Source organism: Fusarium falciforme, chromosome 4 (assembly GCF_026873545.1).
Source record: "Fusarium falciforme chromosome 4, complete sequence".
Classification (NCBI taxonomy): domain Eukaryota; kingdom Fungi; phylum Ascomycota; class Sordariomycetes; order Hypocreales; family Nectriaceae; genus Fusarium; species Fusarium falciforme.
The window spans coordinates 1,775,260-1,792,107 of NC_070547.1; the positions used below are offsets into that span (position 1 = coordinate 1,775,260).

The 16,848-nt window shown below is 54.5% G+C and overlaps 5 protein-coding genes across 5 annotated transcripts; 3 read left to right on the forward strand and 2 right to left on the reverse strand.

The window, feature by feature from the left end:
- Nucleotides 1-3,209: 3,209 nt before the first annotated feature.
- NCS54_00531200 (Hypothetical protein) lies at nucleotides 3,210-4,553 on the forward strand (the record flags this gene model as incomplete). The annotated part of the gene is made up of 3 exons (XM_053150823.1): nucleotides 3,210-3,669; nucleotides 3,729-4,105; nucleotides 4,164-4,553. The coding sequence occupies exons 1-3, from the start codon at nucleotides 3,486-3,488 to the stop codon at nucleotides 4,551-4,553; spliced, it is 951 nt and encodes a 316-aa protein (XP_053006798.1). The 5' UTR covers nucleotides 3,210-3,485.
- An 886-nt stretch (nucleotides 4,554-5,439) lies between these two features.
- Nucleotides 5,440-7,545, reverse strand: NCS54_00531300 (Laccase 1; the record flags this gene model as incomplete). Its single annotated transcript, XM_053150824.1, has 5 exons — nucleotides 5,440-5,662; nucleotides 5,731-5,956; nucleotides 6,011-6,587; nucleotides 6,645-7,139; nucleotides 7,198-7,545. 5 exons carry the CDS (start codon nucleotides 7,543-7,545, stop codon nucleotides 5,440-5,442), a joined length of 1,869 nt encoding a protein of 622 aa, XP_053006799.1.
- A 3,192-nt stretch (nucleotides 7,546-10,737) lies between these two features.
- On the forward strand, nucleotides 10,738-11,973 carry NCS54_00531400 (Hypothetical protein; the record flags this gene model as incomplete). The annotated part of the gene is made up of 4 exons (XM_053150825.1): nucleotides 10,738-10,893; nucleotides 10,949-11,388; nucleotides 11,439-11,637; nucleotides 11,689-11,973. 4 exons carry the CDS (start codon nucleotides 10,738-10,740, stop codon nucleotides 11,971-11,973), a joined length of 1,080 nt encoding a protein of 359 aa, XP_053006800.1.
- Nucleotides 11,974-12,115: 142 nt separating this feature from the next.
- On the reverse strand, nucleotides 12,116-13,594 carry NCS54_00531500 (Hypothetical protein; the record flags this gene model as incomplete). Its single annotated transcript, XM_053150826.1, has 2 exons — nucleotides 12,116-12,708; nucleotides 12,766-13,594. 2 exons carry the CDS (start codon nucleotides 13,592-13,594, stop codon nucleotides 12,116-12,118), a joined length of 1,422 nt encoding a protein of 473 aa, XP_053006801.1.
- Nucleotides 13,595-14,414: 820 nt separating this feature from the next.
- NCS54_00531600 (PPM-type phosphatase domain-containing protein) lies at nucleotides 14,415-16,394 on the forward strand (the record flags this gene model as incomplete). Its single annotated transcript, XM_053150827.1, has 1 exon — nucleotides 14,415-16,394. The coding sequence occupies one exon, from the start codon at nucleotides 14,415-14,417 to the stop codon at nucleotides 16,392-16,394; it is 1,980 nt and encodes a 659-aa protein (XP_053006802.1).
- Nucleotides 16,395-16,848: the final 454 nt, after the last annotated feature.

Genomic DNA, 16,848 nt, shown 5'->3' on the forward strand with positions numbered 1-16,848 from the left:
AAAGACCCTGCCCACCAGTGACGTGTGTCGTGGGGCGGCAGCCCAAGTCGAGGTGAATGAGAGGTGACGAGTTTTTCTGGAGGCGGGAAGCTTGTTGATGGCACCGGGGAAGGTTAAGCCGGGTTGAGCTGAAATCCCATCTCATGATGCGCCTCGAGGGGGAGGCTTGAGCAAAGGAGGAGATTGAGCTACATAGTGCCTCCCAGTCGAGCATGATGGGATCAAGCTCCCATAGATCCTTGGTAAATGGAGGGGGATCAGCACCAAGAGAGAAGAGGGGCTCCGGGATATCCACAGAGGCGTCTATCAGCAGGTCAAGGGCCCTTCATCCACAACGGGCCTATCCACTGAGGCGACTCTGGGCAGCTGGGGAGCCCCAGAGAGCTTTTGAGTGGTGGCATCTGATATCCAGTTGGGTAACACGGCATCTCCTCGCCAGTCCAAACGGGACGAGACAGAGTCTGAATCGAGAGTCAGCCCGAGACAGAAGCTCTTCTCAGGTCAAGACTGAGACGCCGAAATGGACGACCCGGGGGGTCCACTGAAGTGAAGCCAGCCGCCGACATGACACAACAGGGGCCTGACCATCCTTGGACACGCGCGCGCTCGCTCGCTCGCTCGCTGCCGGTCAAGTAGCCCTGGGAGCGGAGCCCTGACCACCGGGGCGCCATCCCAAGCCATCTTCGACCACCCGGACGAGATGAGACCATCAGACGGGACGAGACCGGCCAATGCCCATATCCTCGGGCTTGGTAATGCCACTAGCGGGACCAGCAACGTAGCACCACGACTCCAATTATAGGACAGGGAAACATTTTGCGGACGAGAGGATATCTATTAAGGATCACCCAACAAAATCTTTTGACTCTTGTTCGTCGTCGCCTCGAGTTTAAGAGTTTGGAGACGGAGCAGCCGGCAGAGCAAGTTGCAGTACATCCCAAGCCAGGGAAAACTAGCGCGGCCGGTGACATTCCCTGATGCAAGGCACAAAGGCCGCCGCCAACAACCTTTAACCATACAGCAAGCACCCTTTTTTTTTCCCTCCTCGCGGGGAGGGGGGAACAAGCTGTGGCTCTTAGTACTGGAGGTTCAAACGGCCTTAGCCTCCCTCGGGCCAACCACCACCACCAATCTTGCCCAGGATATCGTGTCACGGGCATGAGCTTGACGAGCTTTGGACTGCGACTGCTAATACTAATGCTGTCCGCGGCGGACGGGGCTTAGGCCTGCTGAGAGATCGTCGCCCGGGTTCCGGATCCGCCATCCCCAGACTTTCTTGTTTCCTCTCTTGACCCTTGCTGATTACCTGAGACATGAGGGAAGCGGTTCACCGGCGACATGATTGATCCCGGTCCGAGAGATATGCAGGCTTAATCAGGTCATCGCTGGAAGAGCTGTTTGGCTAAGGGGTCCTCCTTTCAGACCTGCCCTTCCTCGATGTCACCATCCCGTTGCGAAAGCTTGTCTTGTCGGCTATCCCGCAAAATCCCTCTCCACTCCCCGGCGCCCCCGAGCTCGAGGTTTAGCTCTCGTGGGCCCTGTCCAGGGAAGACGAGGGGTGTCATGTTGTCGAGGAAGAATCTACCTTGTCTCGATCCGGCTGCATTCGCTTATATGTATAAGCTCTCGCTTGCTTGCCTGTCCGCGCGTTCAACTTGCGCGTCAAATAGCTTCCGTGTAAATGACTTGGAGCCGCTTACACACTTCCACCAGCCGGGACTTGACAATGCCGAGAGATGGCATCAAGCCAGGCGTCGGTTGATGTAGTCTAGCTACCTAGTAGCTTCATCGTCTCGATACGAAATTAGCCCTTGACCTCTCCTAGTTGATCGATCTGCCTGCTTAGCTGCTGTAGCTGGGCACTTTACGCGGGATGTCGAGTGGTGAGGGGCAGCGCAAGGGAAGGTCATGGGAGTGGCTTGAATTGAGTTTGCGCGACGAGGGTGCTAAAGACGGCAAACCCCACGACACGTCGGGCTTCGTTCTTTTGATATTGCATTCATTAAGTGGTTATCTGCCGTGATTTGTCCGGGCAGGCAGGCAAGCGAGCGAACGATGAACGAGTTGGTGCACAAGGCTTGGCTTGGACGGTGAGGACGGCATCTCATTGAGGGAGCCAAGCCATGGTAATCTCGCGGATGACGTACATGTCGTCCTATGGCATTGTTGGAGGGCAACAACAACAACTGTTCTCAGGTGCCTGATTCGGTGATTTCACGAGAATGTGTATATGAACTTGGATATTGGTATCCGAGTTGTGCGTAGAAACTTTGTCGCTGCCTCGAGACTGGATGTCGTTGCCTCACTCGAAGTTTGTTCCATCCAATGAGACAGGCCAGCAGAATGTGCCAACAAACCCAACGTGGAAGTCCCTGGAGAGAGACTTGGACAGTACATAAAACGGGTACGAAATTCTGTGTGAACAAGTTTTGCTGATGAACTGCCACACTCACTTACGTGTCCCATAATTTCGTACATGATCGGGCATGCACCAGACCATGCGCGCAATCTGTGACACCGAGGTCTATAGTTATCATCCCATCGCGGCTATTGCATCGCGTTGCATGAGAGCGCAGAGGAGTCATGATAGCCTCTCTTATCTCCTACCAAATGGCCGCTAACGCACATCAAGCGGATGATCAGCCTCTTGTGTCTCCCTATCTCTCGCCAGCACGCACAATGCGACGTCAGGGCTAGCCTGGCAGCTAAGCGGCCACCAAGTCACGGCGCGCAGCTTGGCAACGTGTGTTGTCAAATTTGAGACTGCGAAACTGCCCGCTTTGTCATCAGAACCTCGGCGGCCCGTCTCTCGACCGCCAGTGCAAATCGTACGTGCTGAAGCGTGAGGTGAGTGAGGTGCGCGCTGGCATCTTGACAGAAATCAGCCTCTATGGTGGAGAAGGCCGCGCTGGCCCTGTCTGACAATTTGCCTCGAGCGGATCAATTCAGGGGATCTCGCGGTTAGGCGGGTGCTGATTTTGAACTGTCTCTCAGTTTGACTCCGCATTAAATTATCACCACTTTCAACAAAATCCACACACTCTACAGCTCTAAACGGCCCGCTAGCGTGCCCGAGCCTACCGAAAAAGCCCCTGCCACTCTTGGCAGAAGCATCCCATTCCATCAATCCATCCAATCCATCCAGTGGGAAAAGGGAGCCTCTAGAGGACGAGTACCTACCGCCTTCCGCTGTCATCACTCTAGAACCTTGCCCGACTTTTTTGGTTCCCTCTTCTGTTTTTTTTCCAACTTCTCATCCGCTCCTTTGCTCCTCAACGAGTCCGATTCTTCACCGCGCGCTGCGTCCCTATATCTTGACAGCCCTGACGATAGCTTCAACAGCGCCAAGCTACCCCTGCCCCTTTCGCAACCAGTCTCACCACTATCCGTATCTCGACAAAGGTGGTCGTCAGCGGACGATAAGCCACAACCGTTATCGCGACTCCCTCCAAACCATCTCCGCGCAGTCTTCAGCTTCAGGCATCATGAGCCCGCGAACCCGACGACAGGCCGCCAAGGCTGGCAGCTCTTCTTCTTCTGACTCGGAACGCGATGTCAAGGCCAACGGCTCTAGCAACACCAACGGCAACGGCGCTGCCCACGGCGCTCCGGATGCTTCGGACAGTGCCCCTCGCGAGAACATCTTCCTCTTCTGGCCCAACCTCATTGGTATGACGAGCTGTGCTGTCGCTCAAGTCTTGTTCTCGTCGCTGACACAACCCCTCCAGGCTACGCGCGAATCGTCCTCGCTATCGCATCCCTCTACTACATGCCCCTCCATCCTCGCACGTGCTCGTTCCTCTACAGTGTCTCGTGTCTCCTCGACGCCCTCGATGGCTACGTCGCGCGCATCTACGAACAGTCGACTCGCTTCGGCGCCGTCCTCGACATGGTGACGGATCGCTGCACCACGGCCTGTCTCATTGTCTTCCTGTCCTCCGCCTTCCCTCGATGGGCCATCGTCTTCCAGGGTCTGATTGCCCTTGATCTCGCCAGCCACTACATGCACATGTATGCCACCCTTGTTGTCTCGGGCACCGATTCGAGCCATAAGAACATCGATGCCAGCCAGAACTGGCTTCTCAGCCTCTACTATACTAACAAGGTGCGCCAACCCCTCATTCGTCCGCAATTCGCCCCCCAGGGTAACTAACATCTTTCAGAACGTCCTCTTTGCCCTTTGCGCCCTCAACGAGCTGTTCTTCATTGCGCTCTACCTCCTTTGCTTCTCGTCTCCTCTCGTCTCCCCCTACCTGATCAAGCCTGTCAAGGAGGTCGGCGCCGAGCTCCAGGCCGGTGCCCAGGTCAACACGTCGATTCTGGAGCAGATCTTCCCTGATCCCTTCAGCCCTGCCGCTCTCGAACTGGCCCGAGCCAACAAGATGGATTCCACCGTCCCCTGGATCATTGCTGGCGTCAGCTTCCCTTTCATGTTCATTAAGCAGTTCATCAATATCGTCCAGCTCGTCAATGCGAGCCAAGGACTGGCCGAGATCGATATCAAGACCCGCAAGGAGAAGGGTCTTCCCCGACCCAAGGCCAAGAAGGCTTAAATTCGACGAAACTTCATATAGCCCCTCGGGATAACTGTTTTAATGATTCTGGCCACGGCCATCGACTGGGATGGTGAACCCAGTCCCTTGCTGGCGACCTTTCGACTTTTCTCACTGTCTATCAACTTCTGACTGACGGGAACTGGCTCATCGGCTTGTTTTCTCAGTCATTTCAACAACGCTTTGCCTCGACAAGGCGCAATCTCTAGGGAAGACTTATGGGGGACATTATACGAGCCCCCCGGACCTGCATGACTCGGCGTAAGAGGTACGGATTTGATGATTCCAACCTCGGAAGGGAGGTGAATTACTGGGTTAAGGGGAAATGCAGTGTCCTCGCTGAAGGAGGAGGAGGAGGAAAAATCGCTGATGGATTGTTGGAGGAGATAATCAAGGAAATCTTTCTCACTGGGATTTAGCGGGTGCACGTTTAGACTTCGTTGTACACATACCTTTTTTCTCTTGAGGGTATTCCCTTTTCTTTGTTTTGTTCCCTTTTCTATATCTTCTTAATTGTAGACGGATGTCGGATACACACTCGCTGGAATTGAACGAGATTTACAACTTCATTCTTTGAAAAGTATTACCAAGCTCGAATAGATAATGGGGGCGAGAGACGTCACGGCTGATGATGGAATCACCCATAAATGTCTGAAGACATGGACTCAGCTTCACAGCCCAGCTTCAAGTAAACTTAAGTGCTAGAGAGGCACAAGTCCAAGTGAACAAGCATTGCCAAGATAACGAAGGATTAAATTGACGGTATGGTCTAGCCAAAGCGAAAGAATCAACAAGATGGTATATTCAAATTCAAATCATGACATCCAACTCTCGTGGTAGCAACTCCAGTCGCTTCCACGAATTTTCCTCTCAACCAGTCCATCGGTCACTTCCCTGCTGAAGCGCTCGCCGTGGCAGTAGTTCCTTGAGGACCCTTCTGCACGGGGTGCGAGTCACCAGAGTCGCTGCCGTCCACAATGCCGGCGCCGAGAGTGCCTAGAGTGGCATCCTCAGGGGCCTTGGCGAAACCGTACCAGGCGACGACGGCCACACCGAGGATACCGCAAATGCAGCTGAAGACGAGGGCGACGATGCCGCGGGGGGTGAAGCTACGATGACGTGTTAATGCAATGTCTCTTACAATATGAAGATCGGGAATAGGGGCCAGGAAACTTACCCAGAGGGAAGGGGCCTGGAAGGCTTGTTCTCGCCAGTGAGGTCAAGGTAGTCGGCCGTGTTGGCAGCAGCGTTACCCTTGGTGGCCATGTTGGCGGCGGCGCAGGCGTCGAGGTGATTCTTGGGAATCTCAATGGTCTTCTGGAGGGTAAGGGGATCCTCGACAAAGGTGGCGATGAGACCGGAGATGACGTGCCACTCGATGTGACAATGGAAGAGCCAGACACCTGTTAGAAGTTGGTTAGCTATTGATCTTTCATATGGCTGAGGGGGGATCTCACCTGGGTTGTCGGCCTTGAAGCGCATGACAATGTTGCCGTTGGGGTAGATGACGAGGGTATCACGGCGCATGGGAGTGTCGGGAAGATCCTTATCGGGGACCTTGGTGTCTGCCCAGATACCAGCCTCTTCCTCGGAGCGGAAGACAGCCTGGAAGGCGTGTCCGTGGAGATGGAAAGGGTGGCGGCCCGAGTCGAGGTTGTTGACGACGAGCTGGACAATCTCGTTCTTCTTGAGGACCACGGAGTTGGTGTAGCTGCCATAGATTGCGGGGTTGGTGGCATCTTCGCCGGCGTTGAGGACCGTGTACAGCGTGGGAACCTTGGCGCCGGTGTAGGTGATGTTGTTGAAGAAGGCGTAGTTCTTGCCGTCGCGGAGGTTGTCCATCATGACATCGAGGGTCACCTCGTGATCGGGCTCTCCGAGGAGATCCATTTTGTCGTAGGGGACGAGAGTCATGTCGTCAAATGGATCGAGGGCGTCGACAGTGGCAGCCTCGGGCTTGTCCTTGGAGTCGTCGTACACGAGCCAGCCAGTAGCGTTGTAGTTGAGGTCGTCGGGAAGAACATCAAACAGGGTCTAAGAGAGTAAGGATAAGCTTCTTGCGTGATGCCAAGATGGGTTCTGGCCACTTACAGTATCCATGCTTGCGACGATGGGGAAGTTCTTGGAGGTGTCCTTCTTAGTGGTGAGGAGGAAGCTCACACGCTGGGCAGCAGAGATGTAGATCATCTCAGCCTCAGCAGCCTCGGTGTAGACACCATCGACCTCAACAATGCGCATCTTGTGGCCCTCGAACCAGAGGTATTGACCAGCAAAGGCACCCATATTGATGGTTCGGAACAAGTAGGTTGTGTCGGGCTTGACGGACAAGGTGTAGTTGGTGGTCTCGTTCATGAGGGCGTTCTGAGGAACAGGCTCGGCACCGGAGGGGTTGGACTTGGACATGAACTGGGGAATGAGAGTCTGCATCTCCTCATGATACCAGTCAGAGAGGGTGAAGATGAGCTCCTCATCATAGTCATCCTTGTAGGGGAACTTCTTGTCATGGACAATGAAGGGAGCGCGCAGGCCGTCGGGGTATTGAGCGCTGGTGTGCGAGTGGTACCAGTAGGTTCCGGGCTGGTCAACCTTTTGCAACTGTTAGTCCACTGAATGAAGCAATTAGTCAAATCTCGAGTTCTCTTACTGTAAAGTTGTATGTAAAGGTTGTGCCAGGGGTAATGGGGCATTGAACCACACCAGCAGGGCCATCCATGTGGTTGCTTCCGTTCATGTAGAGGCCGTGGAAATGCAGCGAAGTGGACTGGTTACCCAGGTTGTTGTGGGCGTTGATGATGACCCTGTCACCAATGTCGACCTCTATACGAGGAATAGGCCACTTGCCGTTGATTCCAATAACTGGACGCTCGTAGGCACCGTCAGGGTTTCCTCTGACCCAGCCAATGTCGAAGTCATATTTCCTCGTGGCAGCGGCAGCCAGCTGAGGGAGCGCAAGCAGCGAGGCCGCTGCGTAGGGGAGAGAGTTGAAGAGCATTGTGAAGGAATGGAGAGTAACGCAAGTTACCTCGAGCTCATCAACACACAAGGAGGGAAGAGGGTATCAAGGATAGGAAGATGGGATGAAGGGGGAGGAGGATGAAGAGGAGATAGGCTCAAGAATGCAGTTATTAGAGCTTGCAGACGGGAGGCGACACAAGATGGTGTCCCACAGTTCGTCCGTCCACCGTGGATCGGAACTTGAGGCAAGCAACGTACAAGGCGGAATGGATTAGATGGGGGTCGCGGAATAAGAGGACGACGATGGGATGATCAGCTCACGAGCATGGGGAAACGGATGCAGCATCCCATCAATGATGCAGAGAATGCGTGGGTGATGTTGTACCGGGCACACGAGAGGAGAGATTGATAAATAATAATAGCAGACGCCGAGTCAAGCGCCCAATTGAGCTGTCTGCGGCACGGTGATCCATCCCTCCATCCATGTCTGAGGAGCTATACCCACGCGCGGGTGGGTGTATGCGAACGAGTAGAGCAGCAGGGAAGCGATGCCGGAAGCAAAGCAAGCGCACGCAGAAGAATTGGAGCGGCGCATGATGGATTCAAACTGAGAAGGCGATGGGCCGGCCGTGGGCCATGAGCCGATCGAGAGCTTGAGGTGAGTGAACCACGACGGCGGAATCGAGAGCTAGCCCAGTCTAGGCTGGCTCGACTGGGCTGACCCCCCCATTAGCGTCGAGATGGATAAGATGAGCAGCTGTTGGTCTATTGTGGCTTGAGAGGGCCATGCATTGGACGGTGTAAGTGGTTGGTGTTTCGTTGCAGGAGCTGAGTTTTCGGTAGGCCGGCTAGGTCCAGTTGTAGCTAGAACCTGCCTAGTCCTAGACGGTCAAGGTGGTCACACCTTCCGTTTCTTCATCTTATCAATCGCAACCTTTTTTTCCTCGTGTTCCCCTCCGACTCTTGTTCATGGGCTAGCCCAGACTTGTTGATCAGAGTTGAAAAGTTCCGCTTACAGTGCGTCCCAGGTGTGGTGCCACCCTTTACCGGCACCGACACAGAAACTTGCATGGATTCTCGCATGGGCGCCAAACGAAAAGAAGCTTGGGCTGAAGCTTGTCCCGACCCTGGCCCTTGATCATGATGCTAATCCTCGTCGATGGAGCTTTCTCTGCCGTGGGGACCCTGCAGTCGCCTCAAGTATCCCGTGCCAAGACGGCTCACCCGCAATCATCAACGTGCAGAGTCTCGGCGATCGGCTCTCGGCCGTGGGTTTCTGTTACCTACTCTTGAGGGTAGACCTCGCGCATGGATCGACAGGCGACATTGACGACGAGGGGGGGACACTTCTCGAGACTCATCGCAACGAGACCAATTCCGCACTTTGAGATAGGCCCAGGAGGCGCCTGAAAAAAGAGGGTCTCACGGCACGTCAAAGCCGAGCTGGACACACCTCATCCCCGTCCCTGCCCAGCCACAAGTTCGCGGTGCATTCGATAAACGACCCCATCAACGGTCGAGAAGCCAATCCATGGGCGTCTAGAGGGAGGGAGTGGTCTGATAGACGAGACTTGCTGCGCATGTCCGAGGCAGAGAAGGACATGTCCTACAGCCTGCTGGCGTCTCGATCGTGCTTCAATGGCGGTGGATGTTTGATGTTTGATCATCAGGTCTAGATCAGATAATCGCAGAGATAATCATTATCTGATGATCTGATAACCTTGATCCCAAGCGCTTTGATCTTGAGCACAAGAGGCGAAAAAGAAAAAAAAATATCACCATCACCACAGCCTCGGCGGAAGAGGCCCGTGAATGTTGTCTGCCTGCCTGCCTGTCGGCCGCCCGTGTCTCCATCAGGCCGGGATCCTCCTGTGCTGCAGCTGAACTGAACTGAACTGAACTGAACTGAACTGAACTGCCGCCAACACCCACGGATTCATCTTGTTTGACGTAACCGCAAGAACCACAGCATCATCAATCCCATATTTGCCTCCTTTGGCGATTCATACGAGATGCTTCATTAGGAAAGAGGATCAAGAAGAGAAAAAAAAGACAACATCAAACCCCCATCCTGCCAGAACCCCAAACTAAATTAGAGGCACCGCTAGACTTACACGCACGGGGATGGATATTCCTTCATTCCCTCCCTCGCCCGAGGCAGGAAGCCAGCCATGCATTGTGGGGTAGAGAGGCTGCTTTCTCGCCAGGGTCCTCTTGTCAATTGCACGCCATGTAGCCATCCACGGTTTCAACATTGTCGCATGACTTTGTTGCTGTCGATCGCAACTCGTGCCATGCTCTCTATTCAGCATCCTTGTCTGTTTTTACACTGACCAAGCTCATCCGAGGAAATCCGATATCAATCAATCTACGAAAATGAATCCGAGAATAGAAAGAGAAAAAAAAGTGAGCTCACAATCTCAAATGCCCACGGTTCGCTACGAGATGTGTCGGAGCTGGAAGCGAAAATCACCTGTCTTGTGCATCTCCACAGACCACAGTCGAGATGCTCACCAACTCTACCGTACTCAACCACCACCACCAACACCCACACAAACCGAATAAACTGCAACGCCATCTGCGGGAAATCTAGGGCATCCACTCACATCCTGTCAGTAGCAATCGAATAAACACACGCCCCCCTTCTCTACAGAAACAGAAGAAACATCCCACGTCACGGCAATTCCTTGCCGAACCTCGACTGCTAGCAAAAAGCCACAGACCCCATCCGCAACCCCCCAGCTGAGCCTTTTGATCGCCCGTTTTTGCACCCCAAATGCATGGATCGAAGGGACCAACCGGTCCTCGGGGATCCGACGCAATGGAGCCCTTTTCGCTTCTCTCGTTTCTTGTTCTGCCATGTGGTTCTCAAGATTTGCAAACTTGCCGTATTAGCTAGCGTAGCCTACGAGTAAATACCACGGTCCGTGGCTCTTCTTCTTGCTCGGTTTCCTTTCCACCCCCTCCCTTACTTTAGGACGAACCGATCCCAGGTTTATCTGATCCGTCCCCGTCGGCCGTGAATACAGTCTATGATCCTTTATCAGATCAAGCTCGCCGCTACCTCGCGCCGCTAGTTTCAAGCCCTCACACCCAAGAAGGACCAGGTGTAACCCATTGCCACACCTCGTTGCCCTCTTCTTATCGTCCTTTCAAACCCTCCTCCCCTCTGAGCTGGACTCTCCCCTCATCTTGACTCTGTAGTCCTCAGGGAAAAAAATCCATCATCATGGCCGTCGACGTCTTTGCGGTTCCCGTCTTCCTCGTCGTCTTCCGAGAGACTCTCGAGACCGTCATCATCGTCTCGGTCTTGCTTGCTTTCCTCAAGCAGACCCTCGACGGTCCCAATGGCGATATCAAGGTGTACAAGCAGCTTAGACGCCAGGTAAGCCACCACTCCTCCACCCTTCCACAGCTCACGATACTAACACAGCTCACAGGTCTGGCTCGGCACCGGTATAGGCTTCTTCATCTGCATGATCGTTGCCGCCGCTCTCATCGGCGTCTTCTACACCGTCGGCAGCAACTCGTGGGAGAAGCACGAGTACTACTACGAGGGCGCCTTCTCCCTCTTCGCCTCCCTCATCATCTCCGTCATGGGCGCTGCTCTCCTCCGTGTCGGTAAGATGCAGGCCAAGTGGCGCGTCAAGCTCGCCAAGGCCCTCGAGTCCCCCCTCAAAGCCGGTTCCAAAGGCTGGTTCAAGAAGTCGCTCGAGAAGTACGCCATGTTCGTCCTTCCCTTCATCACCGTCCTGCGTGAGGGTATCGAGGCTGTCGTCTTCGTTGCTGGTGTGTCCTTCTCCGCCTCGGCCAAGTCCATCCCCCTGCCCACCGTCGTCGGCCTCATTGCTGGCTGCTTCGTTGGTTACGTTCTGTACAAGTAAGTTTGCTTCCCTATCTTGAACCACCTTCAAGTACTGACTGCTTCAGGGGTGGTTCGAGCACCAAGCTCCAGCTCTTCCTCGTTGTTTCCACCTGCCTTCTGTACCTCGTCGGTGCTGGTCTCTTCTCTCGCTCCGTCTGGGCCTTCGAGATGGCCAAGTGGAACGAGTACATTGGCGGCGAGGCTGATGAGTTTGGCAATGGCCCTGGCTCATATGATATCGACCAGAGTGTCTGGCACGTCAACGTAAGATAACTCTCCCCCCACCTTGACTCTCTCCCTTCTGACACTTTCAAGTGCTGTGCCTCTACCGATACCATCCAGAACGGCTGGAGCATCTTCAACGCCATCCTGGGCTGGACCAACTCGGCTACTTATGGCTCCGTCATCTCGTACAACCTGTACTGGATCTGCGTCATGCTCGGTTTCATTGTCATGCGGTTCCACGAGACTCACGGCCGCTGGCCCTTCAGGAAGGCCAAGGCCCCTGCTGCCGCTGTCAACGATACCGAGAGCCATGCCAGCTCTACAGTTCCCAAGAACATCCCCGCCGAGAAGACCACCACTGTAGGATCGGCGTAAGGAGGAAGACGAAAGTGACAAATTGAAGCGCACCTAGCGTGTAATCATGTTCGATTCGGTTCGCCTTCTCTATTCTTCATGAGTTCATCTCAGTCTATTTACCAAAACACGCAACAACAAGCAAGTCTTGTTTTCCTCTTAATCAGCTCTCAGGGGTCCAGTCCCACTCTTCAGCCGTGAACATGGCCTTGGCCATACGGTCCACGTAGAATGCTCCCTCGTGTCGTAGTCTTTGGTCGTTTGCAAGAGCCCTCGTGAATGCGAATCGTTTGGCTGGTGCGTCGCTGTTGGAGACTTGGTCCTGCAAGGGCATCCATGAGGTTTCGGCTCGTTGCTTCTTCCAACTCGCAAAGGATATTGGAACGACATTGGCCGATAACATTGAGCGCATGTATCCCACGATGGGCTCGAGCCGTACCCGCAGCCCACAGTTAGTGTGGTGCTTATCGACTTGGTAACTGGGACACTGCTGCAGCGTTGATAGCAGTTCCTCAATCTCGATCATAGCTGTGTCGGGAACTGTATTCAGTGATGCTGGGCTGTAGTCAACCAGGAATAGCAAGTTCTTGCCAACAAGGAACTTGAGCATCTGACCAAGCTGAAACGAGTCACATGCTGCGCTGGAATCATATCCAAGCTTGCATTGTCTCTCGCGAGATGAAAACAATGCGAGAAAGTGGCGTTGAACAGAAGCGATGGTGTTGAGTATACACTCACGCCGAAATCGAAGCTCCTCTGCTCACAATTAGTCCTTTACTCTCTTAAACCCGTTCCATCGAGTCTGAGGCTTACCTTCTATACCATCTGGTAAGTTCCACCAAGCAGCAGGCAGATCCGCTTCGGGGTCATGGAATTCGCTCCATAGAGTCGATCCCCGCATGATCAGCTCTCGGGTCGACTGCTGCAGGCGCATCGGCTGTCCCAACAGCCAAGCAACAAGAATCTTCTGGCGAAGCACTTGCTCCGTGTCTGTAGATTTCCCGTCCTCGCTCCGCAGGGGCTTGTTGGATGTCAGGGGCCACTTGAACTTGAGTTCCGTGTTCAAAACGCGGGCCACAGCTGCCACGCAGTCAAACCGATCCGCAACAATGGCCAAGGTCGTGACATACGACATAGTGCCGCGTGACGTTTTCGGGGGCTTCTGGTGAATAATGTTTAAGATATCCTCCATGGCATTCTCTCGACCTGCCGCCTGAGTGGCATCGTCATCATCTGTGATAGGAATCCAGGGTAGATCCTGGATGTCTGCCTCCCCTGGCTTGATCTTCAGCTGCGCAAGCTTGTCATGGGCATCTGATATAATTCTGGCTTCTCGGAACTGCGAATTCGAGAGCAGGTTGGAAAAGTACTTGGAGTGCTTCTTCAGGACCGCCAGGCTGACACGATATGCCACCCGAACCTTTGACTTCAGATCCGAAGGCTTGGGAGGTTGGGTCCCAGCCTTTCTGCTGGCGGCAATGGCAGCTTTGCGAGACTTTTTGAGAGTGCTGATAGAAGTCTCAAAGGTCACATCCAGAACAATGTCTCCGGCAGCATCGACATCGACCGTCCGGGGAAGATCTCTCTTAGAAGCTTCGGACCCGTCCGCCTCGGCGGGTGCTGCAGTGCCGGACTCGCCCATTTGCCAGGTGATGGGTATTTTTCGACATGAGCGATGTCAGCCTGTTTAGAGGCGTGGGAGTGTATAGACCGGAGGGCACAACAGCTGTAGCTGAACGAAGCCTCGTCGTGATAAAACTGATGAAATTGATAAAGATGCTGGCGGTCGAATGACGTTTCTTCACTCTGCCAGGCGGTACGTATCCGTTGTACCTACCGCCTTTCCAGCGCCAGGGGATCGGAGCCTACTATGTACAGGACAGTGACGCACTAAAGTCAAGGACTGTGCGCCCGCAAGTCGTTAATTTTAGCGATTGCAACGGGGTATCGGCCCCTGAAATCCCGACGTGGCCCCCGCCAAATTGGCCTGGAGCATGGCAACTCCGTTCTCTGGTTGGCCAGATGCTCAATCCCGAAGAGCGATCCCGGCCGGGACGGCTCCACTCTGGAAATCGTTGTCCATCCATCATCGTCACTTTTCAACAACCAACAAACAGGGCTGAGCCAGATCTTGCACCTTTCTTTGCCAACTCGTCTGTGCAACGACGGGTGCCTCGACGAAGCTCTTGCGATTCACTCAGGAGCAGAAAAGACCAACTCCATCATTGCCTTTTTGGCATCTTCACCCCGACCCAAAGCTGGCACCCTGTCCGCGCCCTCTCAACAACCTCCGTCCTGAGCCGCCGATATCCTCTCGTCACCCCCTGTTCCCCTCCGCTAACGCAGTCCGACGCTCAGCAACTCGCCCCATGGCTCTGCAGACAGCAACCTGCACAGCGCTCCGGTTTTCCAAGGGACCCTGATGATCGAAGACTCGCGATTCCAGGCACTCTTCTTCGACAATGGCTCCATTTACACATCCTGCCACGACCCCCGCGATCCGGCTTCTTAGGTCCACGTCCACTGGCCACACCCCGAATTGCGTCAATATCCGACTGTTCAGCTGCAATGGCAGGACCAACGCGCTGCGCCGGTTACACAACCTGCCTGGAACGAGCAATTGCTCGCGATTCTCTGCGGCATATTCGACGTGGGCGACTCCATCCGAGGGATCAGGACATCTCCGGTCTAAGCGCCCGAAACTACACCCAGGCCGAATATCCCCGTCGTTCGCCGAGATAGAATCGCGACGAGAATTCCATACATACTTCGTAACACATCTCCCTTCCTCGTCGGTTCATCCCGACTCTCGCATCCGAGGGCCTGGTCATAAGCTGCCTCGCGATGCCTCGACCCCTCACACTCCGAGCCCCGGGTCGGCCCCCGCCGTCTCCCCGCCCTATATCCCGTCAACCCGAGACTTGACTGTGGTGCGCATTCCAATGCGCCGAGCGAAACATCACTTGGGAGTTGCGACGGCTCGAGGAAGCCGTCCATATAATGAGGACAGAGATCAAGCTGGCACCATCAGCCTTCCAGCCTTTGCCAAGAGGGCACCTAGGAGCGTCCAGCAGAAGCCCGGAGAAGCAACAGCAGCTGATAGTGCTTGGGGAGACCCCCAGGTCTTCTACTTTGGAGTATTTGACGGCCATGGGGGAGTTCAATGCGCTGATTTTGTCCGCGACGAACTGCCCGGCTATATTGAGAGGGCGTCGGAAGAATTCGGCCTGCAGAGCAGTTTGCGCAAGAAGAAACCAGGTCGGGAGCACACCATTCACAACCACCACCATGACCATAAGCATAAGACGCGATTATCAAAGCCACCAGCGACCAAGAAGGAGGCTCTTGATATGGTTCACATGAAAGGACCCGAGGAAGTCAAAAAAGATGCCAAGATGGCCGAGCCCCAGTATGATAGTCTTTCTGACAAACCCATACATGGAGAACCAATGCACAGCGCAACTTCGCCGCCTGCTGAGGTCTCGGATCTTTCAAAAGCCATTCGAATGGAAAAGAACCTGGTCAAGGAGTACAGGGACACCATTGGCGGCTACTTTAGGCGCTTTCACCCTGAGCACTTTGTCCTATCAAGGGAAAACCCGGGGGAGGGGCATAAGATCACGATAGAGTCGGTTCTCACTTACGCCTTCTTGAGAGCCGATCTCGACTTTGTGTCTGCTCAGGCGCAAAAGGCAGACCCCGACGATTCGAGGGTGGGAGACACACCTCTGAACAATGACGAGGTCTTTGGTAGCCCTGCGACGCCGACTGGACACGACATTGGGGGCCCTACACGCTTCAAGGGGGGTTCTACAGCTTCGATCGCTCTCATCTCCACGCCCACCCCTGCTCCTTTCTGGCATCCTGCTGCGCAGTCTACACTGCTCTGTGCCCACGTCGGCGACAGCCGTATCTTGCTCTGCGATACTGCTACCGGCCTCGCCCAACCCCTGACGTCGGATCACCACCCCAGTAGCCCGACAGAGAGCCGCCGATTGCGACGTTACGCGCCGGCCGGGTCGATGGTCTCGGGCGATAGCTTCGGCGAGGAGCGCATCGCCGGCCTAGCCAATAGCCGCGCCTTCGGTGACATGAAGAGCAAGCGGATCGGTGTTTCGGCTGAGCCTGAGCTCACGCGCGTCGAGATGGGTCCGGCTCAGTACTCGTTCCTCGTCCTCATGACGGACGGTATCTCGGGCACACTCAGTGACCAGGAGATCGTCGACGTAGTCAAAGAGGCTCGCACGCCCGAGGAGGGCGCTCGAAACATTGTCGCGTACGCCACTGAGGTTTCCTCTGACGGCGACAACGCTACCTGCCAGGTTGTCCGTCTCGGCGGCTGGGAGCGTCGATCCGAAGGCGGTCTCGGCAGTCTGGGTACCAAGGAGATTCGCGACGCGCGCATCGCAGAGGCCCAAGACCCGCGGAGAGTCAGGAAGTAATGACGGCCTCGAGACTGGCCAATATCAAGTGAATTATCTGCGCTAGTGCAACGGTTTGAGGAAATATCTGGGCAGATGAGCATCTATCTAGCATGTCTTGTATCTCCGGCACTACTATACTTTGTTGCTTTTCTTGTTTGCAATGGCATGGAACTAGGAGTTGAGGGGCTAAATCATAGCGACAGAGCAAGCGCTTGCTTGGGGAGGGAGAATCATCAGCGTCATTTGATCATCATATTCAGCTTTTGAAAGACCCCCTGGCCGGTGGTCAGGGTTTACAGCATTGTATCTACAGTTATGTGTGAACTTTGCGTCTTTATATTCACTAGACAAGAATACCTACTTGAATACCCTCCTCTACGACGAAGCATCTCTCGTTCTTTTGGTATTGGATATCACAACGGCCGTATACAAATCATTCCTGCCTGAACCTGATCCAATCCCAGTCCCCATT